The sequence below is a fragment of the Cervus canadensis genome, chromosome X (genome assembly GCF_019320065.1).
Source record: "Cervus canadensis isolate Bull #8, Minnesota chromosome X, ASM1932006v1, whole genome shotgun sequence".
Taxonomy (NCBI): domain Eukaryota; kingdom Metazoa; phylum Chordata; class Mammalia; order Artiodactyla; family Cervidae; genus Cervus; species Cervus canadensis.
The window spans coordinates 63,947,422-63,972,629 of NC_057419.1; the positions used below are offsets into that span (position 1 = coordinate 63,947,422).

Genomic DNA, 25,208 nt, shown 5'->3' on the forward strand with positions numbered 1-25,208 from the left:
TCAGTCTCCCAAGGCAAAAGAAATAAAAGCAAAATAAACTAATGAGACATAATCAAACTTAAAAGCACTTGTACTGCAAGGGAAACTATTAACAAAATGAAAGGACAACCTATGAAATGGGAGAAAAGATTTGCAAATGATGTGACTGACAAGGGATTAATCCCTAAAATATACAAACAACTCAATACTGAAGAAACAAAAAACCCAACCAAAGATGAGGCAGATAATAGACCTTTCTCCAAAGAAGATATACAGATGGTCAACAAGCACATGAAAAGATGTTCAGGTCACTAATTATTAGAGAAATGCAAATCAAAACCACAGTGAGGTATCATCTCACACTGGTCAGAATAGCCATCATCAAAAAGCCTACAAATAATAAATGCTGAAGAGAATGTGAAGAAAAGAGAACTCTCCTACACTGCTGGTGGGAACGTAAACTGGTATGGCCACTATGGAAAACAGTATAGAATTTCCTTAAAAAAAACTAGAGTTTCCATATGATCTAGTAATCCCACTGCTGGGCATATAGCCAGAAAAGATAGAAACTCTAATTCGAAAAGATATATGCACCCCAGTGTTCATAGAACACTATTTACAATAACCAGGACATGGAAACAACCCAAGTGTCCAACAACAGATGATTGGCTTAAGAAGATGTGACATATACACACACGCATGCACACACACACACACACAATGGAATGCTGCTCAGCCATAAGAAGAAATATTGTCATTTGCAGCAATATAGATAAACATAGAGAATATTATACTTAGTGAAGTAAGTCAGACAGTAAAAAATTATTAAGGACATCACATGTGGAATCTAAAAATAATACAAATGAATCTATATATAAAACAGAAATAAACACATAGACATAGAAAACAAATTTTGGGTTACCAAAGAAGAAAGGGAAGAGAGGAGGGATAAATTAGAAGTATGTGATTAATGGATACAAATTATTATACATAAAATAGATAAGCAACAAGGATTTACTATAGTATATAGGGAACTATATTCAATATTTTATGATAAACTAGCACTTTGCTGGTACAACTGAAACAATATTGTAAATCAACTGTCCTTCAATTAAAAAAAGGTTTTTAACTGATGACATGAAAAAGTGTTGCAAATTAATGGCAGATGTAAAACAACCTAATATCATTTAAAATGGGCAAAAGTTATGAAAAACAATTTACATGAAGCCAAATGTAAGCACTAATGTTAGGTCTGAAAGTTCTGCTTCCTGGAACCCAATAGGTTTCTTACAATGGACGACCGAATGGCATCATGTTGACAACAGAGACATTAATTTTCAAAGAAAGGGGATGCTACCTAACATTTATCCATCTACCTACACATCTACACTTAAATAAAGCTAAATTAGAATTTTTTAAGTTACATGAAAATGACTAAAATTATATTTGATTAGTTTCAGTTAGATATAGATAATTATATGGAAAAAGAAAGGCCTGATGTTTTAAAGAAAAATATAAATAGAGCAACATGGACAAATTTATCTTCTCTATGTGCTTTTCTGTCAGGAATCTTTAACCAGAAGTAGGATTCCCTAACATTGAGATTGCTCTGCAGACAACAATCTAAATTGAGGCTCTAAATCTTTTCCTTTAAATTGAAGATAAAATTTAATTAGCCCTTACAGAAATTATTTACATTGTGTAAAACATTTTGAATAGTGTGCTAATCCTTTTACCACTGCATCATGGAATATCATGAGTAATAAAGTGATATGATAGTCCTTATATGAGCACTTTTAATTATATTCATCTTTCTCATTAAAATGATTCAAGGTTTTTTATTCTTGAGCAGAGAAAAGTGTTACTTTCAGTAAAGCCTTTTTGTTATCTAGGAAGCAATAAGATAAAATATAATAGTGAGCTTTTATACTTAAAATAAGGAAGAAATTATTAAGTATAAATAATCACAAAGGTATTTTGTATTATATGACAACAAACTGTATATTTTCTATTGTGCTTGTCAAAAAGAATGAGATATATTGCCAATACTATCACTATTTTTAGAAGGTGATCAAAAGTAGTTTTAAGTATGATTTGCCCATTAGAACACTTGTAAAAATATTTTAAAAATAAAATGTAAATGTTTTTGAAGGCACAAAGCTGATGAACTAGTGAAAATACATAAAATGACACTGATACCAAGATTTAATATCACAGAAATGTCATTTCTTTCTACATATATAAAGTTGCAATTTAAATTATAACTTTAAAATAATCCCAGTAAATATTTTCTCAGGTTTTCTCTAGAGGTAGTCAAGTTTATTATAAGGTTCATACAGATAAATAAACAACGAATAACAGCCAATAAAATCTTACAAAGGAAAAGCAATATGATAGAGCTATCTTCAATACATACTAAAGAAAGAAAGAAAGTGAAGTCACTCAATCATGTCCAACTCTTTGCGACCCCGTGGACTGTAGCCCGCCAGGCTCCTCTGTCCATGGGATTCTCCAGGCAAGAATACTGGAGTGGGTTGCCATTTCCTTCTCCAGGGGATCTTCCCAACCCAGGTATTGAACCCGGGTCTCCCGCATTGCAGGCAGACACTTTATCCTCTGAGCCACCAGGGAAGCTAAAGCACATTATAAAGCCTCTCTAATTGAAAGTGTAATTTGGGCTCTAAAAGACAGATCAGTGGAATAGTAGAGATAATTCAGAAAGAACTGAAGTACATATGGCAATTTAGTCTATGATAATGTTGGCATGTCAAATCAGTAGGGATAAGATGGGCTTTTAAATAAATCTTGAAGAGATACAGTAGACAATCATTTGGATAAATTAGATGAAGAGAAACACCATATTATTGAGTTGAAAAACTCAATAACTTAGTATTTCTAAGATGCCAGTTGCTCACAAATTAACATATAGTTTCAATACATTTAAATTAAAGTCCTCACAAGGGAACATGTGTATATCTGTGCTCCTGTGTGTTTGGTAATTACTAGTTGATTCTGAAATTATTATGAAAGTTCAAAGCATCTAGAAAAACTAAGACAATATTGAAGAAGAGGAAAAATTTGAAGGGTTTATGTCAGTACATATTAAGACTTGCCATATGGTAGTTGAGATACACGGTATTGGTACAAAAACGTATGAATAGACAACTAGAAAGGAACAGAATCTAGAAAAAAACTCATACACATTCTGTCAATGGATTTAAGAGAAAAGTGTAAAAAAAAAAAAGAGAAAAGTGTAATTGCAATTTAAGTAAGGAAAGGATGACTTTTTCTATAAATGGTGATAGGACAATTATGTATACATAATGAACAAAACTGCTTTCAAATTGTAGTGCTGGGAAAGACTCTTGAGAATCCCTTGGACTGTAAAGAGATCAAATCAGTCAATCCTAAAGGAAATCAACACTAAATCCTCATTGAAAGGACTAATGCTGAAGCTGAAGCTCTAATACTTTGGCCACCTGGTGTGAAGAGCTGACTCACTGAAAAAGACACCGATGCTGGGAAAGATTGAGGACAGGAAGAGAAGGGGATAACAGAGGATGAGATGGTTGGACATCACTGATTAATTGACATGAATTTGAGCAAACTCCAGGAGATAGCGAAGGACAGAGGAGCCTGGCGTGCTGCACTCCATGGGGTCACAAAGAGTCAGGACACGACTTAGTGACTGAACAATGACAAAACAATGAATAAAATGAACCTTGATTCTGACATCTTATCATATTTAAGATTATTGAGATAAGTATCAGGAAAAGTGAACAATAATGCTTCTACTAAAAAGAAGATATATCTTTATGACTTTATGCCCCAAGCTATCAAGATTATTGCCAGTATACAGTACCTAGGTACCAACTTTTTGGGAGAATTGCCTTCAGCAGAAGAGAGTCACCTGACCCAGTTAAACTCCTTGCCAGGATTAGACTACATTTCATGATGAATTGATGGGGTTGGGGTGGGAGGGGTGGGCGTGAAGAAATGAGATGTAAAATCCTGGCCTCCTCATCTCCAACTGGGGAAACTCTGAAGCGCTATCCTTGTTTCAGTGCTTGCCAGGGTGTGAGCTGACACTTTTGTCCTCACCTCCCTCTGTTCAGTTTCGTTTCAGCCTCTCTTGCCCAGTGCTGCAGACCCTCATATACTGCCCACTAGGACACTTTCTGCACACCAACCTCCTTCTCAGAGACTGCTTTCCAGGAAGACTTTTTTTTTTTTTTTTTGCAAGAGTGGCGTTTATGATACTTCTGAGTGAAACTTGGACAGATATTTAAAGTTTTCGTTTTATTTTTACTGACGTTTTATAGCTATCTTCTGTTTAAAACAAAATTGCATAATTGGGTAAGAGTCCAAGCCCTACATTCGAACCCAAGTTCCAGCACATACTGTGAGTGTGATCCTGGATATAACTTATCAGCACAAGTTACACATCTCCGTATACTCATCTCTAACACAGCACTATTAATGGAATCTGTCTCCTAGGGTTGTTGTGAAGACTAAATGAACTGATATTTATAAAGTGTTTAGCTTCTGGAACAGAGTATATTGTTACTGCTCATGACAAGTGACACTGCTTTCTACTAAAATACTATTAGGTAAATTATATAGGGGATACTAGGAAATGCCAAAGTTTGTGAAAGTGGTAGGAATAATAGAAATTTGCTGAGTTTTTAAATTAAAATGTTGAATGAATAGAATATATAAAGGATTAGGAATAGCAAAAGGAGAAACAAGGGTGAGTCATTTTTAAATATAGCTAGATATAAATATAGATATCTATAAAGTTGGATACTCTTAAAACATAAATATGAATATAAAAATAGATATCTACTGTTCTGTAATATATCCTCTTCTAGAAAAGGTATTGACCAAGGCAACAAGACTTTCATCAATGAGTAGTTGATGAAAATTAAAATCATTTCTCTCCTAACTGTTTCACCTAAAAAGCAGTTTTCAGAAGAAAAATAACTGCTATTTATTGCTTTATTCGTTTTTCAGAAATATATTTCCTGGCATGCACTGGCAGTGTGCTAGATCCTGTTTCATCTAAAACTGAGAAAATCAGGAATTCATCTTTGCATTTACCTATTTTCACCTATGCAAATAATACTAATCACCAATACTTGTACATAATTTTAATGTTTAGACATTTCATCACATGCACAACTGCATTTGTTAAAAAAATATCTTATCAGGAAAAAAATATCCTATTAGGTAACATTGATTTCTACTTTTTCTGATTTCCAAAACAGGGTCTAGAGAGTACAGAAACCAGCTCAAGCTAACACAGCTTTTCCACAAAGCTGTAAAAAAAAAAAAATTGATCAAGGGGGGAAAATAAAAAAAAAAAGAAACAAAACCAAAAAAACAGAACACAGATTCGCGCACTGCAAGTCTAATGTCCTATTCCTGTAGTGTGGCTCCCTTTCTAAAGCCCTAGGTCTAACTTTACACATATATAGATTTGTAAAGTAGTGCCTACTCCCTAGTGCTACACTATGATATATAATAATGCTAATCTATGCCCCCCTCCCTTTTTCGTAACTAACACAGTCAGAGGATCCATGAAAATGTTCTAGCTAAGATTTTTTTTTTCTCAAGAGTTTAATCTTGATTTTCCTTCAGTGACATTTGAATACTTACTAGTAAAAGAGAAAAAAAAAATACTGCAACTTTTATATATGTCTCAGCATTATAGAAGGATGTCTTCTGAGATCACAATTCACCTACTCTTGTCTCATTCTTGGTTACTTGACCTAATTAGACGTGTAGACAAGACTGAGTTTCAAAGTGACAACCTGGCAGGTGAAGATTCTCCACTGACAGGAAGACCTTTTTTTTCTCCTCCTGTCTACTTCCTGTCACCAGTTTTGAGAGAAAGATAACAAAAAGAACAGTGAAACTACTAAAAACAAAATGAAGTATTTAGCTATTAATATCTATAGCTTCCCTTGTGGCTCAAGCTGGTAAAGAATCCGCCTGCAATGCAGGAGATCTGGGTTTGATCCCTGGATTGGGAAGATCCTCTGGAGAAGGGAAAGGCTACCCACTCCAGTATTCTAGCCTAGAGAATTCCATGGACTGTATAGTCCATGGGGTTGCAAAGAGTTGGACATGACTGAGTGACTTTCCCTTTCCCTTCATCTGTAGCTTAGTATAGAACTCAGTCTAAGGAAGAAAAATTCTAGAAAAAAAAAAATGTTTCCTTTGAGGAATGAAATGGATGTGAACATCTTTTTCCAATGTAAAAAATAGTTTCAATGGCTAGGGTTCTTGCCTTGGTTTCTATCTATCTATCTATCTATCTATCTATCTATCTATCTATCCATCCATCCATCCATCCACCCATCTATCTATCCATCAATCCATTCACCCACCCATTCAAGTTTACTAAGGGATTTCATAAATGCAAAGGAACTTAAAATTTTAGAAAGAACTAATATGATTTAATATGAGGAGTATTTGCAAAAATTATTTTTATCCATGTCCTTCTGTCATTATACAGACCAAAATGTTGGTAAAGTCAGGTTGTGACTGGGATGATGCATAGACAAGCTTACCATGGACTGAAGCAGCAACATTCACAAATGAGGAATATATTCTAGTCTTACCAGCTGTTACTTGGTTTCCCTTTCATGTCTAGCATTGAACTGAATTGAACTGAATGCACTATCACATTACATGGCAAATTGGACAATGCAAGTTCAGAACCTCACCACTCAATCAGCTCATCTGAGAGCATGCAGGTGTAGAAAGACGTATTTTTAAGGCTACAAATGCTTTTTATGGTATATGAGGCAATTTTTACAATACAGTCAAAGAATTCCAAAGTCTTTAAAAAGCCAATAGCACTGTAAGAAACAGATCCCATTTCTTTTGTACTCTTAGTGTTTATGTTCTCCAACTCATCAGGGACATCCTTAACACTAATATTATATCATATAAGAATATTAGAGCAAATAGGAAGTTTCTTGAAAATAAACAATCCTCTTTGGAAATTTTATTATATAGAGCAGCAGGGAATATATTTTGAAATGTCAACCCACTGCACAGACAGGGTGTCCACTGTAAGAAGAAAAATCCAGCAGAAGACTGCATTAAATTTGAAAACCATTTGAAGACAGCATTAACAATATAAATTTTAACTAAGAAGGTACATTTATAATTTTTACATTTTTAAAATTTGAAAAATTTAAATGGAACACAAAATGTTGGTCTCTGTGTTGCACAGAAATTACATTATATATAATTCCTAATGAATTATTTAGGTTTTAATAAAATGTCTTAAAAATTATTTGCTGCAGAATAAGGACCCAGGAATAAAAAAAAAAGGAAGCATAAAAAAAAGCAAAGTCATTTCCATATAAAATAGTTCAAAATTAGCAAACAAAGATGAAAATTTTATAAACTAATTCAGTAAGATTGCTGACTCTGGTAAGAGAAACAATAATTTCCATAATCTCCATATTCAACTCTATGTTTACAGTGAATGATTCCCTGCCATTTTATTATTTTTTTTACCTTTTGACCACCTTTACACAATATTTATATTATTTAAATAAAAGTACTGCCAATGGAAATTTTGTATTTTTTTCAAGCAAAAATAAACTTCATTAATATTCATAAATACTATGTTTGAAAATATTAAGGAAATAATTGGTCCTGGATAAGAAGATTAAATATTATAAAGATGCAGTTCCCCTCAAATTTGTCTATAGGTTTAATGTAATTTCAATCCAGTTGTTTACTGTGGCTTTTCAGAACTTGTTTACAAGTTGTTCTAATTTTTTTTCTAGAAGTATTAAGAGATGATAAAAGGAAAGGAATGATTGAAATGACAATGAGAAAATAGAAATAAAATAAGAAAACATAAACCTGTAGGATTTAAACTCTATGGCATTGGGAAAAGACCTGAAATACAGATCTGTATAACAGGGTACACATGATCTGAATATAGAATATCACATTGCAAAAATTAATAACAACAAAATAATAACTATCATTTAATTAAAAGATAGAAATCTTGCCTCTTAAGAGGGGGATCAAATTAGACTGTAATTTCATAGTAAAAAAACCAAAATCTTGATGAATTAAAGGAGAAAATGAAAAAGATGCCTACCTACCTGTAACTCCTTCCCCATTATAAACAAAGAAGAATAAAGAAAATAGTGGTAAATTTCCAACTTATTTACAATATATAAAGGCTTTGAAAGTGTAAAATCAATTGAAGAAATGAAAAAAGAAGAAAATGTCTCATATCAATGGGTTAGTAAAATTGAAATATAAGTAGACATAAATAGTTACTACAAAAACAAAGTTGTTATTTGGCATTAAGCTGGTTTCTAATTTTTTTGTTGCTATAAATAACTCAATATCAAACATCTCTGTAAGTAAATAATCCATCTTCTGGTTATTTCTTGAAAATATCTCACCAGAAATGGAATTACTGTGTCAAAAAAAAGTGCTAATTTCTAAGCTTCTTTATATACATTACACAAAGTGATTTTCAGCAACTGAGAGAGTTAATTCTTAGGTAGGCTGATAAGAAGTCTGGGGTCCCTGAGGAAGGGGAGGAGGAGGGGGAGGGAGAGGGGGAGGAGGGGGGGGAGGAGGAGGAGGCGGAGGAGGGGGGGGGGAGGACACACTTTTTTCTTTTTAACATTCCTTCATCTTAATCATGTAATTTTTTTTTCTTTAAGCCCAGAGCTAATGATTATACAACAAAACAACCCATTTTGCTCAAGGATATGTTTTGCCTTAAACTCTGCGTCAATGATTATATAACAACAACATATCCTGTTCAAGGACATGTTTCTTGTCATCTTAAACTGTATGTTGTGAGGGTGGGTCTGGTAAGCCCTTTACAACCTTGAGACAATCTTTTGATTTACTGTAATAACCAACTGAAAAAGTATATAGCTCCCTTGCTGAAACTAACGAGGGGGGCACTTTCCGTCCCCCTTCTGATGTCTATGTCAGAAGCTTTCTCTGTTCCTTTTCCACTGTAATAAAACTTGTGTCACACAAGAGCTCTGAGTGATCAAGCCTGTCCCTGATCCTGAAGCTGAACTCTCTTCTTCAGAGATCACGAATCCGACATCAATCACTGTAAGCTGTAACAACTATTGTAATGATTTGGTGATCCGTGCTCAGTTGCGTCCAACTCTTTGTGACCCCATGGACTGTAGCCCGTCAGGCTCCTCTGTCCATGGGATTTCCCAGGCAAGAAACACTGGAGTGGGTTGCCATTTCCTGCTCCAGGGGATCTCCTCAAGCCAGGGATCAAACTCGCATCTCTTATGTCTCTATACTTCCCTAATCAGTATTTGTGGAGAAGGAAATGGTAATCCATTCCAGCATTCTTGCCAGGGGAAATCTCATGGAGAGAGGAACCTGGCAGGCTACTGTCCCACGGGTTGCAAAGAGTCGGACATGACTGAGTGACTACACACACACACACACACACACACACACACACACACACACAAAATCCATATTTGTTCCTATTTCATTGAAACAGAAAAATTTTTTATAAAAGAAAGGAAAAGAAAACTTAGCTACCATTTAACTTAACATCTATTTGAATATTAGTGACTGAACTTATTTTTATTAATTGTTTGGCCATCTGTACTTTCTCTTTTGTGAACTGCAATTCATACTTCTTTCAATATATTGAAAAGAAACAGAAAACAAAGATGTTGAAATCAGACATACGGTAGTCTGGCTTTGTTAGCAAACAACTGTTTTGATGTTGTGTAAGTTAATTTTTCTGAACTGCAATCTCCTTGATTCAATAAGAATAACACCTAAAAACATGGAGTTAATGTATCAAATGAAATAAATTAATAAGGTTCAGAATGCTGATATAGATGACTAGAGTAAAAATAAGTCATGAACCCACTTATATTTAAATGTCAGTAGTAGTTACTGATTTTAGCCATTATTTTTAAATTAATTAAGATAATCTGTATTTTATATTTACAATAATTATTAAGATTATTTTTTGCAATTAAAGATATTTTAAGCAAAGTCATAGTTTGTGAGCTTTAGATTTTTAAGCAACTTCATTATTTCTTATGCCTTATAATTTTTTCCTATTCATCAATATGCAAATGGGATGACTAATAGATACACACCCTAAAATACATTTTCACCAATTGTCAGCTTTGCAAAGATGGAATTATTTTTCATAAGTGTAAGCAACTTTAGCACACTAGGTATTTTTAATTTTCCAAAGTCTTCTTTGACTCACACACTTATGTATTAAGTGATGTGACATTCAACTATTCAAAATCTCAGAGAGAACATTTTTTTACAAGTTGTATTCATGCATTATGGAATGAAAAAGTGATGATGTGATAACTATACATAAAGGTTACATTATCCACATTTTTCTGTCAACATACTAAAAAAACTTGTGAAAATTTTTAACTTGTATATTTCATTTTCCTTAAATATTTATTAAGACAATAAGACATATATTTATCATCTCTGAAATGTGACAGCATACAGAATGACAGAACATAAAGGCAGGAATCCCATACCTTTTGTGTGAGTCACACCACTAATCTTGAAGGCAGAAGTCTCCTCGAGGAAGCTGTCCCAGATTTGAGCCATGACAAGACGCTTGGGCTTTTCCTCACCTAATCAAAATATAAAGAGATAATAGACTTCAATGTCACATTAAAGAGGACAAAAACCAGTGGAGACTGAAATAGAAGCAAAATCTCCTTTTAATGGAAAATTTTCAGATCATTTTTCAAGGTATATTTAAGATTAGATTTAAATGACATTTCTGAAGCAGATATTCATCACTATTAATGGTTTTTTCTATAATATTAAAAAAATCAACTTATAAAATCAACTCATAAATTCTTAGAATTTTCAGTTAAACTATTCAAATTAAAAGATACTAAAGAGATCATGTTTGAGTTCACCATCTAAAAATAGATTATAGTAGTTAGTTAATAACTATACATGCATAAATACACACTTTTGCAATGTTAATAATTTAAACTAACCACTACAAAAATCAATCAATTATTCAAAATGTGCTTATGGGTTATATAATAAGTACTTGCTTTTAGTGCTACCATGTATAAAAAGTAAAAGTCTCTGTCAGCACTTACATTTATAATTATAAACATATTGAACTAGATGTCAGCTGATAAGAAGGGGATTTTTGTAACATACAGTAAAATTGTATACATATTTACCATTTTGCCCATCAATACTACTTGTAGAAATACATCTTAAATATACAAAGACATTATTTGTATAGCAAAATCATGGGGCACATTTGTATAGCAAATTATTTGAAATAATGAAAATATTTATGTACTAGAGACTAGTTGTATATAATCAATAGTGTAATAACAAAAAAAAAAAAACCAACTGAGTACTAAAAGTCATAAAAATCTATGAGAAAGATGTCCATTAACCATTTTATTAGGATTTCAGACATGGGTAAAGTCAGCAAGGTGTAAAAGAAATCATAGAGTATTCTACCTTTGTGTAAGAGGATGAAACAGAACCATGTGTGTATATATGCACTTATCCAAATATCTCATTTTTGCAGACATAAACATAGTATGGATAAATTAGAATCAAATGATGATGGCCATCTATATGGTTGATTGAGAAATTGGTAGATGGCTGAATTACAGGAATGGTATTTCTTTAAGTAGAACTTTTTATATAGATGAGTTTTGAATAATATATGTTTCACAAATTCAAAAATAAATTTAGAAAGTTTGAAAAAGCAAACTTAAAATTGAATTAAAATTAGAATTTAAGAAATCCTAATTAGAAATTGAGAGACTCATCGTTACATAAATTGACAACACAACTATACAGAATAAAGAATTAAATACTGTGGCTATTTCATTGGCATATAGTTGCTTGTAGTAAATCTCTTATGATCTTTGTCATATAAGTTAACTATTTTTATTCTTCTTGTCAGTCATGTTTCCTTATGGTCCTTTAATAATTCAGGCCATATTATGATGCCAAGTCACCAAGGAATATGAGTACAAGAAGATATGCACATGGCAGCTAGAAAAAAAAGAGTCCACAAAAGAAAGGGTGAGGAAGTTAGGACAGAGAGATCCCATCATTAAGAAAAGCAAAGAAAGAATCTCTTCATAAAGTAATGAAGAAAGTGGAAGAGAGGAAGATATCAGAGGTCAGCATCTTCCTTGGTCTCCAGTCTCTTCAGGTTGAAAGAAGAAGGGGGAGAACCTTTTAAGTCTAAACATTCTCCCAGGACACGGTGAGTTTACATTAAAGACTTTTAAATTAATTTTTAAAAAGAGAAAACATTTTTTATTATCAAGCTTACTATCTTTTCTTGTCATATAGGAGAAAAAAATTTTAGAACAATGAAATAAAATTAACAAATTAATTTTATTTTAATGCTAAAATTTTGATCCAATATGTTTTTATAACACTCATAGTGATACAACTGCCCTCAAAATTCCATTCCCTGGAAAGTTCCATTAATCAGCCTTGTGTATTCCCACACCAGGAACTGTAAGCCTGACAACTGGTACAAAGTTCACAAACACATATTTCCTTGGTGCCTACCTTAATTTATGGTTTCCAATCCCAGCCAAATATAATACCTTTTTTAATTTGAATTTTGTCAGCTCTATCTTCTTTTCCCTCCAGGCATTTATTTCAACCCACTGTGCCACTCTTCAAATCTCTTATCTCTTTTCCTCAGCAGATGAAAATATAAACCTAATTGCTCTTAAGCCCAAAGTGCCTCTACTACCTACATTTTATCTACATTCACATTTGTTTTAAGGTACCATCATCTGTTCAAAGGTAGAAACACCCTTCCTGTTCAAGGCTCTTCCTTCTATCTCAACCCTGATCCCAGTTCCCTCTGAGCTCTGGCCCATCAGTTAAACTCTACCCGCTTTATATCTTTTAACTTTTGCTCAACCCTGGCTTCTTCCTTTGGCTTATACATATGCTTACGTCTCTTCCGCATTAAAATGCTGACTTCCTTGAGCCTGCAATCAAGTTTTATTAAGCAGCATGTCTCTTCTCATTATAGTTGAAGTATCAATAAGGGCATTTTACATGAAATGACATTATGTTCTTTATTTTTCTTAATTATTTCACACCAAGAGCAGGAAGAGACGATCAGGAAAGATGAGAATTCTAACAGATAACTGACAGTGTTCAGCTTCAGCATGAATTTAAATAAAAATAGTAAATTTGTAAAAAGAAAAAAAATAGTAAATATACAATGAGGATAAGATACAGTTTTCCCACAATCAGATTGACAGAAGTTAAGGAGAATGCTGATACTCAAGGCTTACAAGGTTCGAGAAAATATACTGTAATATACTTGTGATGACAGCATGAATTCCAACAGTGTAACCATTCTGTAGAGTAAACTGGTTTTTATATCATAAGCCCTAACATTTGTGTTCCTATTAGCCCTGAAATTGAACTTTATAAAAATGGATCATAGTAATAGTAGTAGCTTTAGCAGACATGGCAATAATAGTTGAAAAGTTAAAATTATTAATGTCCATTATTAGATTTAAAATGTGTTTCATGAAACATATAGTATAATAGTTGATCTTTATTTCAGACTCATATTATTTGGTCATTTAATACAAAGTGATCAAGCACTTCACAAAACTGAATTAAAAAATACATCTTCAAAATGATATAAAAAGAGGAACAAGCTTGGATTTGAGCCAAAATTTAATCTGATTATGCTATTTATATGGAAAAAAGGCAAAGGAAACAGAATTATAACACTAGAATTTTTATAAAGTTTTGAAGAAGAAGCATTGATATATCTGAGTAATATCAAATAAATTATAAAAATTTACTGTGAATAATTTACATATTTGGGTTTCCAGAGAATTTGACTTGGTACACAGACTCCTAATTTCTGATCCTGGCTCCATCATTTTAGAGCTGTGATTTTGGCCATGATATCTCATTTCTTACACCTTATTTATGTTTTCTCTTTAAAAAATGATTCTCTTGAGCTAATGGATCTCCACAAAGTGTCTACTACCTCTAAAATGCTTGGATTCTATGATAGGATAATAATTACAAAATAACATATGTAAGGTAAAAGAAAAACAACTTACCAGTTAGTATGATATCGATGAAAACCTCGTCTTTGGTGGGATTTTGGAAAGGTATAGGAACAGATGCCTGAAGATGAAGGGACGCAGTTACTTTTTGTATTTCGTGAGGCTGGGGGAACAGTCCTATTCCGGAGAGGAGGAATATCCATTCTTTAAACTGGTTAAAGATAGAAATACATAACAGAGACATCCTAATTATTTTTTATTTGTAACACTTAATATAGAACACATAAAAATTTTGGCAGATAAAAAAGTATTGTGTTAATATTTAACAAGCATCATTTTATCTTTCCTGCCTGTTCCAAATTCCTTTTGATTTTACTGAAAAATCAATGTTTTTACACTGAAAAAAGGCCAAAGACCAGTATTGAACATATTTCAATGCATATAGGTTATTGATAACAACATATAAGAGAAATCTTAATGAAAACCATGCATTTCTGTTCAAGGTTTTTTAAAAAATCAATTTGTCTAACAAACTGGGTACTAAACATTGTATGAACCTTCCAAAACATTAGAATTTCAAATGAACTTTAGACAGTTATCACATTAAAGAAAAGAAGGTGAGGCACAGACTGAAGTCTCATTAAAAAGAAGTGTGTACAACTTGTGTGTGTGTTTGTGTTCTCAGCTGGTCAGTCGTGTCCAACTCTTTGTGAGCCTGCCAGACTCGTCTGTTCATGGAATTTTCCAGGCAAGAATACTGGAGTGGGTTGCCATTTCCTCCTCCAGGAGATCTTCTCGACCCAGGGATCAAACCTGCATCTCCTGCATTGGCAGGTGGATTCTTTATGACTGCGATTGTCATATTACTTATTCCCATTATCTAGTACAGGCTATGTTCTCTTATCAAATGAAATGAAAGAATGGCTCAAAAATTATGTGAAGGAGACTGAATGTGGCCGCTGTTCTCATGCGCATTTCATAAATCTCTGTTTGAAAATGTTACCCTTGTATTCATTTAGAATAAAAGTCCCTTAAGACTCTGTTCTGCACTGAACACTTTACTAATGTTACTGATGAGTGAAGAGGTCATTAAACAAAAACTGACTAACAAGAAGAACTCAAGGGCCTCTTGATGAAAGTGAAAGAGGAGAGTGAAAAAGTTGGCTTAAAGCTCAACATTCAGAAAACTAAGATCATGGCATCCGGTCCCATCACTTTATGGCAAATAGATGGGGAAACAGTGGAGACAGTGGCTGGCTTTATTTTTCTGGGCTCCAAAATCACTGCAGATGGTGATTGCAGCCATGAAATTAAGATGCTTACTCCTTGGAAGGAAAGTTATGACCAACCTAGACAGGATATTAAAAAGCAGAGACATTACTTTGCCAACAAAGGTCCATATAGTCAAGGCTATGGTTTTTCCAGTGGTCATGTATGGATGTGAGAGTTGGACTATAAAGAAAGCTGAGCACCAAAGAATTGATGTTTTTGAACTGTGATGCTGGAGAAGACTCTTGAGAGTCCCTTAGACTGCAAGGAGATCCAATCAGTCCATCCTAAAGGAGATCAGTCCTGGGTGTTCATTGGAAGGACTGATGTTGAAGCTGAAACTCCAATACTTTGGCCTCCTGACGTGAAGAGCTGACTCATTTGAAAAGACCCTGATGCTGGGAAAGATTGAGGGCAGGAGGAGAAGGGGACAACAGAGAATGAGATGGTTGAATGGCATCACTGACTCGATGGACATGGGTTTGGGTGGACTCTGGGAGTTGGTGATGGACAGGGAGGCCTGGCGTTCTGCAGTTCATGGGGTCGCAAAGAGTCGGACATGACTGAATGACTGAACTGAAACTGACTGACAATGTCCTAGTTTATCACCTCTAAAACTACAGAGATGTTTTCAAGCTTAAGTTCCAATAAAAAGAGGGAAACTTACTTTATGACTCTTTCTGAGTAGGATGGGTGGTGACAGCAAATCCATAAAATGCTGTCTTAGTAGTGAGTATTAAAAGCAAGTTTTATCTGCATATGTCTTCAAATGACTGCATTACTTTTATTTAGAGATTCTATGAGCATAGGTTCACTGTATTTTCACTTAGATGCCTGAGCTTGATCATACACAATTGATTGAGTGGAATCAAGTATCAGGGTTCAATTACATTAACAACTGTTTTTTGTAAATTATTTCTTGGCTATTTTATAAAAGAAATCATGGATGACAGAAATTGGCTTACTTTAAACAACTGGAAACGAGCTAAACTACAAAAACAGAAGATCATGTTTTCATGTTTCACCAAGTAGTCTGGAATACTGGAGCTTTTAAGTTAAACCATGTCCCACCATTCTTGGACATTTAATAACCAACAATCACTCTGTTGCTAAGTCCCTTCAGTCGTGTCCGACTCTGTGCGACCCCATAGACGGGAGCCCACCAGGCTCCCCCGTCCCTGGGATTCTCCAGGCAAGAACACTGGAGTGGGTTGCCATTTCCTTCTCCAATGCATGAAAGTGAAAAGTGAAAGTGAAGTCACTCAGTCGTGTCCGACTCTTAGCGACCCCACGGACTGCAGCCTCCCAGGCTCCTCCGTCCATGGGATTTTCCAGGCAAGAGTACTGGAGTGGGCTGCCATTGCCTTCTCCAACAATCACCCTAGCATTGCTTAAATCATCAACCTAGGTTCACAGAGAGAAATTAAAAAGTACCCTAGCAAATGTGTGCATTAAAAAGTGTAACATTTTTAGTTCATCTTTTATCTAAAACTTCATTGAAAGGAGACACAGTAAAGCAAAGATTCAATTCCAATGTTTCTGAAAAATGAAACAAGTGTAGGTAAAAGACAGTAGATCTGGCTCACACACTGGGCAGAGCTCAGGGCATCTGAGCTTGCTAAGAATCAAGAGAGTTTTCCATAGACAAAGGCTGCAAGGACCACAGACTCATGCTGGGTAATAAAATCACTTTGATTTGATCTTTTTTTCCTTCATTTCCACTATTCTGACCTTTAGATGCAGGAAGTCACACAATCAAGTATAAAGAAGTAATGGAAACTATTTGAAAATAAAAATGAAATGACTGAAAACCAAGAGAAAAATCTTAGAACATAATGTTTGATATCAAAGAGAAGGCCTGTTTATCATATCTGCTGCTTACTATTGTTCCTCTTGTCATGCAGTAACACAATCTCTTTGAAAGACTCTGGAAGCATATTTTGAGTTTATGATATTCACAGTTGTGATGCTCTAACCAAATTAACCTCAGGGTTCAAAATCTACACAAACAACTTTAGCCTAAAGTTAGATTTCTTTTTTTTTTTTTTAATAATGCAGAGTTCTTCACATGGATCCAAACTGGAAACAAATGAAATTAATTATAATCCATGGCCATTTCCTTAAGTTCAGCAAAGAACCATTTTCAGAAATAGTTACAAGCACTAACAGAATAGATTTTTTGATTAACTAGCTATTTAGTTGTGTGTGTTACTTCAGATATATTCATCAGTGAAATCAAGAGAGGAACAAAGATCTATGAGAGTTTTTCCCTAGTGGTTAATGTAATTGCAAACTCACAGACTTAGAAAAGTGTAACCCTAAAATTTTATTTTTAAAACATTTTATTTTTATGTCTAGACATTCATCATACATACTGCATTTTCAGAACGTTTGTTCAATCAATACTTTAGGATGAAACAGCTTTGCCTGAAAAAATTGTCAGTGAGTGTTAGTTGCTCAGTCGTGTCTGACTCTTTGCAACCCCATGGACTGTAGTCTGCCAGGCTCCTCTGTCCATGGAATTCTCCAGACAAGAACACTGGAGTGGGTGCCATTTCCTCCTCCAGGGGATCTTCCTGACTCATGGATTGAACCTGGGTCTCCTGTATTGCAGGCAGATTCTTTACCATCTGAGCCAACAGGGAAGCCCCAAAATGTCAACTAGATGAATTAAGAGGAAGCCCTCAATGATTCAGAGATGAAAAAGGACCAAAAATAAGTAAATAAATAAAGGCAAAAAAAAAAAATAAATAAAAAGAAAAGGCAGGAAAAATCACAAGTGTTAGGGTAATACATTGAAAAGGTTGATGTGGTCTGAACTCTAGGAAGGATGACATTGATTTACCTCTCCGTTCAGTTCAGTCACTCAGTTGTGTCAGACTCTTTGCGACCCCATGGACTGCAGCACACCAGGCCTCCCTGTCCACCATCAACAAGTTTGACTTTACTCAAACTCATGTCCATTGAGTCAGTGATACCATCCAACCATGTCATCCTCTGTCGTCCCCTTCTCCTTCTGCCTTCAATCTCTCCCAGCATCAGGGTCTTTTCAAATGAGTCAGTTAGATTTAAGTCTAACCAGAGATAAAACCTTGGGGATTTGCTATAGCTTGGAAGGAGAGGCTTAGAATAACTGAAAGCAAGGCCCAGTGTTAAAGTGATTGACAAAAAGGTTTGAGTTGATTACTTACTTGTTTGAGCTCTTTTGTGTTTGATAAAGAATTGTGAGTTTGACCTCTGGGCTAGGATTTTCTAAAGCTATCAAGATGAAGAACTCATCATTGCCCTCTGATGTGCCAGACTACCTTGAGTTCCACCAGAAATGCAAACAACTAAGTTATCTCCAAGAATGAAGATGAAAGGACTGACGCTGCTATGAAGCATTCAGCTAAAAGATAAGCCATGTTAAAATTATTTTTGTGAAATAAAATATCTCTACTATACCTTCCATTCTGTATAAGAAGGATTACTGTTTATTTTCTTTAATACTTTTGACTCAATGGGACTTCCCTGGAAGTCCAGTGGTTAAGACTCCATGCTCCCAATGCAGAGGGCATGGGTTTGATCCCTGGTTGGGGAACTAAGATCCTGTATGGTGCCCAGGGGGGGGGGGGAAATATATATATATATGAAAAAATATATATATACATATATATATATATATTTTGAGAGTCAAGTATAATCCATTGTATTGCTTCAGGCCATGTATTTGTCAGTAATCATATAAACAATTTAATAGCCTCAAAAATTTTTTTCTAAATTACACATTTTGGGGGGAAAAGAAGGCACTTGGGCTTCCCTTGTGGCTCAGCTGGTAAAGAATCCACCTGCAATGTGGGAGACCTGGGTTTCCCTGGGTTGGGAAGATCCCCTGGAGAAGGGAAAGGCTACCCACTCCAGTATTCTGGCCTGGAGAATTCCATGGACTGTATAGTCCATGGGGTCGCAAAGAGTCGGACACGACTGAGCGACTTTCCCTTTCACTTTATTTTGAGTTACATACTAACCTTTCACTGACATGGGGACCTCTGTATTATATTTGATTTCACTCCCTCCAAGATTACAGGATTTTCTAAGCTCCTTGGATATAAAGCAAACCCTTCCACTTACTTTACTCCCCCATCAACACCTGAAGAAGTAAAAAATAATAATGAACGTACAAATAATGTAAAATTCTTACTGGCAGTAACAGTTATGACTTGGCAGTGTGCCTGTAGTTATAAAAATAGTTATGAAGATGGGCTGAAGCAAGATGTCCTAGGTTCAACCTCCTACTGATTCATAAAATGGGGTTGACCATACTTTTACCATAAGGACTCTGGTGACAATGAATTGAAATAATTCCTAGAATGGTATGTAGCAAGCTTAGAAATGGTTAAAAAATAAACTACTATTTTTAAAAATTATTATTTAGATGAAAATAGAGTGGGAAAAAACATACTACTTGCAAGATTAGATTTCATACAATTTTATATTTAAGTTCATGAAAACTTGAGTAATAAAATCTAAGTCAGAAAATTAACATAAATGCTAGCAATTTGGCATTTACATTAAAGTACCTACATTTTAAATCTGGGTTTATATTCTCTTTCATTCAAGTGATCTAAGAATTTAAAGATGCCTTCTTAAATGCCTGTGCATACATAATGTATATTATATTTTCCAAAGTTCATTTAAATAATAATTTACAATAAAGTTGTTTTGCTTGCAAAGATGTCAAATGGATAAATTAGATTTACATGTTTATTAACTTTAAAATTTAATTAACCTGTCTTGGTCTAAGAATACTCTATCATACCTGAGCACAGTGGAAGATGACAGAAGTCTGATGACTAGCTCTTCCAAGAGCAGAAGGACGAAAGTGAATAGGTATGTCTCTGGTTGAGTTAGGTGGTATGATCAGCTGTGTGAATTAAGGAACAAGAAAGGGAAACACAAATCAATACTTTTGCTTGAGTCGGCATCTTTGTGTGCTAGATATATGCCAGGTAGATGCTTGTGTGATTAACATGTTGCCTTGTACACATTAAACATTTTTAGCATGGTTGCTTGGCAAATATTGGTGAAACAACCCAAGATACTAAACAGTGTTCAATAATGCATACACCATGTTCTTCCCCAAGACAATGACTACATTGATCTGTAAAAGGAAACCAGGATTAAGCTTTTAAGCTGAGTTGGAATCCCCAATAATGGAAATGTGCATTTTATTTAAGAACCCATAGCTTATTGTCCATTTCAAGAACCATGTTGAACCACTGGGAATCTAACTTGTAGCCTTGGCGAGGTCAAAAGAAATGAACTCAGTCTAAATGCAGAGGTAAGATATTCTTCTTTAGTGCACAATGAAGTTTCTTCTTTGTCCTATCACATAGACCCTCAAGGTGTGATCTACTGGAATAACTTGAATCTGAATTGTATTAGTATGAGTTACTGCTTCAGAGATTGTAAAAGAAGCTATCCTAATATTCTATCGTAATAGAATAAGGACTTGAAGATCTTAAGTAATCAAAAAACTACACTGTGAATAATGTAACATTTACTATCAACACTTATAGAATGACGGAATGAATGTTACATGTTTGAAAAGTAAGTAACTTATTTTTTCACTATTATAGTTTTCCAGATAACTTTTGAAAAAGGAAACTTGCAGTTTATCAGTCTTTCAATCCTCATAGGATACAGCATTTACTGTTTAATAAACTCTGAGAATAACCATGAACAAACATACAAACTTATTTTTAGAACAGAGTTAATTTGTTGCTGTTGTTCAGTTGTTAAGTCATGTCAGATTCTTTGCAACTCCATGAACTGCAGCATGCCAGACTTCCCTGTCCTTCACTTCTCCCAGAGTTTGCTCAAATTCATGCACACTGAGTTGGTGATGCTATCTAACCATCTCATTCTCTGCCACCCTCTTCTCCTTTTGCCCTCAATCATTCCCAGCATCAGGGTCTTTTCCAATGAGTTGGCTCTTCACATCAAGTGACCAAACTATTGCAGCTTCAGATTCAGCATCAGTCTTTCCAATGAATATTCAGGGTTGATTTCCTTTAGGATGGACTAGTTGGATCTCCTTACTATCCAGTGGACCCTCAAGAGTCTTCTACAGCACCATAATTCAAAAGCTTCAATTCTTTGGTACTTAGCCTTCTTTATGGGCCAACTCTCACATCTACACATGACTACCGGAAAAACAACAGCTTTGACTAGACAGACCTTTGTCAGAAAAGTGATGTCTTTGTTTTTTAGTACACTATTAAGGGCTACCCTGGTAGCTCAGCTGGAAAAGAATCTGCCTGCAATGCAGGAAACCCTGGTTCGATTCCTAGGTGGGGAAGATCCACTGGAGAAGGGATAGGCTACTCATTCCAGTATTCTTGGGCTTCCCTGTGGCTCAGCTGGTAAAGAATCTGCCTGCAACGTGGGAGACCTGGGTTTGATTCCTCGGTTGGGAAGATCCCCTGGAGAAGGGAACAGCTACCCACTCCAGTATTCTGGCCTAGAGAATTCCATTGGGTAGCAAAGAGTCAGACATGACTGAGTGACTTTCACTTTCACTTTTCTGATTTGTCATATAGCTCTCCTTCCAAGGAGCAAGCATCTTTTAATTTCATGGCTGCATGAATTAACAGAGCTAATTACTTCCTTATTATATATATGTGTGGTTTATTTACAGCAAATATATATATTTTTAAATTTCAGGCTGGATCTTCCTCTGATATTTCAAATGTGTTGATGCTATCAGTTAATGCACATTTAAGGAGTTTAATTTCAGAATCGACTTGAGCAAAAATATTAGAAAAGTTGCATTTCACATGTTCTTTCAATTTAGTAAATGTGACAAAAGGATTTCTCTCCCTCCTCCCTATATATACATAAAAGAAATCATCAATTTCATTGTAAAAGTATATAATACTACATTAATTGAGATTTTGAACTCTAGTTCTACCACTTACTAATCATGTAGTTTAAATATTTTGACTTCTCTGGCCTCAAATTCCATTTGTATATGTCAGAGGCAAGTGGTGAAAACTGAGGTTGTGTATACAACAAACCAATAACTCAATTCCTTTATTTCCACAGAAAATTTATTGAAAAATTCATCTCCCCTGGTTTCAAGGAAAAGATAAACACTGTTGGATGGAATTTAACTGTAGCAAACCTACTTGTTTAGTGTAATGGGATACATATATACATAATATGCTAAATATAGCAGCTTTCTGACTCTTAAAAACATTTCATTACAAGCAAAAACATTTTATTACAAGTGTCATTAGGAGAACCAATTCCAATCTTTTGAGTTTACACTAGATCTTAGTTCAAGAGGGAAAGATATTCTTCCAACAGTTAGGTAAAATGAAATTTGGACCAGATACTAGATGATGGAGACTAAAATGCTCTTAAGAAATATAATCTGAAGTATTTACTGTTAAAATAGTATCTACAATTTACTTTTAAATTGAATAGCAAGAAATGTAAGAGAGAAAAGAGAGGAAAAAAATTTAAACAAATTGTTAATATAAGAACCAAGATAGAAGGTGTAAGTCTGTGCACTGTATTATTCTACTTCTGCATCTTTTTGCTATTTTTCATAATATATGGATGGAGGAAAGTAAGTTTTTTATATAATTATTTCACTTGATAATCTATGTTTACTTATTGAAGCATTTATGGATAATCATCAATATTTAAAAATCCTCACCTATGAATATTATACAACAAAAACAGGAATAAAATCATATATACATATCTATATATGTATATAAAGTTATATATACATTAAAAACTATATAGATATATAATATACTTTCCATTTATTATCATTTCCATTAATGTGTGCTCCTATTGATTCTATAACATATAATACTTTAATCATCTGTAAATTTTTCAGTTATTTCCTAATATTAAGATTAATTGCATATTCAGTGCTCAATAATATTTGATAACTGTGAAAGAATGAATGGACTAAGAAGCCATAGTTGGACATGTTAAAGTTGAGATGATCTTTTTCATTATGCAATGTAAGGGGGTATCTGTAATATAACACATTTGTTTTCCTTTGAAATACTGTTTACACTCTCTGTAAAAGTAGTTATACAAAGGATATGAATGCAACACTGTCTAATGAGTATTTTCAGTTCTGTGTAAACTATAGCCTGACCATCATATTCTGTTTAATTTATGGACAATATGGTGTTAAGTAATACAAATACACACATACATTTTAAAATAATTTCCCTAAGATTACACCATATACATCAATTTCAGCAATGTAATACTTAGCAATATCTGATTTGATACCCCATGGCAATTAAGAACTCATTTCATATCATGATATTAGCTGGCAACCAGTGAGTGACAAGAGACAAGTATTAAAGTATAAACAAAGAAATCACAATTGTAGATTTGTTAAATAATTATCAAACAGCAAACAATAAAATCCTTTATCTAAATATCATATCTACTTAATAGGGCTTCCTAATTTACTGTATGGGCCCCTGAAGAAAGTAATCCATTGCAATTATCATGTTGAAATTTACTTGAAAGCATGGTTTTGTCTTTCACTATATATATTTGGTATGGTATGCTTTGGAAATACAGACAGGGCTGCTGATTCTTCAGCTCTTGTTTTGTTACTTGGAGGAAGATAGAGGGATGGAGACCCAATGAATGGCTCCAGTCTCTATCAGGAACCAAGGAATGAGAAAATGAGGCAGAGAAAGGAGAGGGGAGCAAAGCTGTCAGCACTGTCTGTGGGGAGGAGGCGGTGGGTAGAAACTAAGGAAAAGCTAAAAAGAACTGCCCCTCCTAGGATTTATATAGACTAATCACATTAGTCAAAATCATATCAGTAAAATGCACAATTTTCGTGGGGATGCTAATAGCTGGGGAGACTGCATGAGTGCCTTAAGTGGAGGCAGGATGTGTATGGGAAATCTCTGTACCTTCTGTCTAATATTGCTGTGGACCTAACCTTCTCTAAAAAAATTAAGTTTCTTTTAAAAAAAAGAAAGAAAAAAGAGGAGAAAAAAAAAGAGCACTCTAATTAAAATCAGGGGAAAAGAAAGTCATATTACTAGGTAACTATCACAAAAACTGGCTACCAAAATGGTCAGAAATAAAGCACAACCAATTTATTTAGGGATCAGTGAAAATGAGCATGAATCTAGCCTATACATTATAATTTCAAAAATTTATATGAACATGATACTGATTTTCTTGATAAAATTGGTAACATATGTTACATTAAAAAAAACAGCATCCGCAATTCAATTGCTAATGCCCCATGGTGTGCCAAAATCAGAACTGCAAAATGTTCTAGGTAGTGGTAGGTTACTCGGCTTTCTGAATATACTTACTGGTAATCTCTTAATCTCCAGGACAAAATTTTCAGTATTACTGTTTGTTGCATGCAATTCTAAGGTTTCACATGTAGGATTATCTAAACAAATCATCTCAGTGGCAACCCTGGAAGGAAAAACAAAGCTAGTGAACTTGTTCATAAACTCATTCAATGATAATTTCACACACTCGATGACTACTATGGGTTGAAGTGCATCCCTCAAAAAGATCAAGTTCTAACACCCAAACTCTGAGATGTGATTTATACTCCAAAGCTCTCCAAAGGATCAGACAGCGTCTGGGATTTCACCTGTAATCACTGCCTTGCTTAGCTTCTTCCCTTTGCTTATTCTGTTTCCCCTGTTCTCTTACTAATTTTTCTTACTGGGACCACACCTCCTTAATAAGTCACTTGCAGTGATGTTTTGGCTCAACTCATGGCACTCAGAGAACTGAACGCTCTTTCGCTGTGCCTGCGGAGCGACATTAACTAGAAGGTACTGATGTGCCCACAGGTACACACACTCTTTA

General features: G+C 34.4%; 1 protein-coding gene across 1 annotated transcript in view; it reads right to left on the reverse strand.

The window, feature by feature from the left end:
• The window catches only part of CFAP47 (cilia and flagella associated protein 47), a 496,124-nt gene that overhangs the window by 90,723 nt on the left and 380,193 nt on the right, over positions 1 to 25,208 (reverse strand). Inside the window, exons 54-57 of the mRNA XM_043459762.1 lie at positions 24,695 to 24,803; positions 20,131 to 20,235; positions 14,118 to 14,274; positions 10,539 to 10,637 (exon numbers count right to left, since the gene is read on the reverse strand). Coding sequence (XP_043315697.1) covers positions 10,539 to 10,637; positions 14,118 to 14,274; positions 20,131 to 20,235; positions 24,695 to 24,803 — 470 coding nt within the window. The remainder of the gene's footprint in view (positions 1 to 10,538; positions 10,638 to 14,117; positions 14,275 to 20,130; positions 20,236 to 24,694; positions 24,804 to 25,208) is intronic.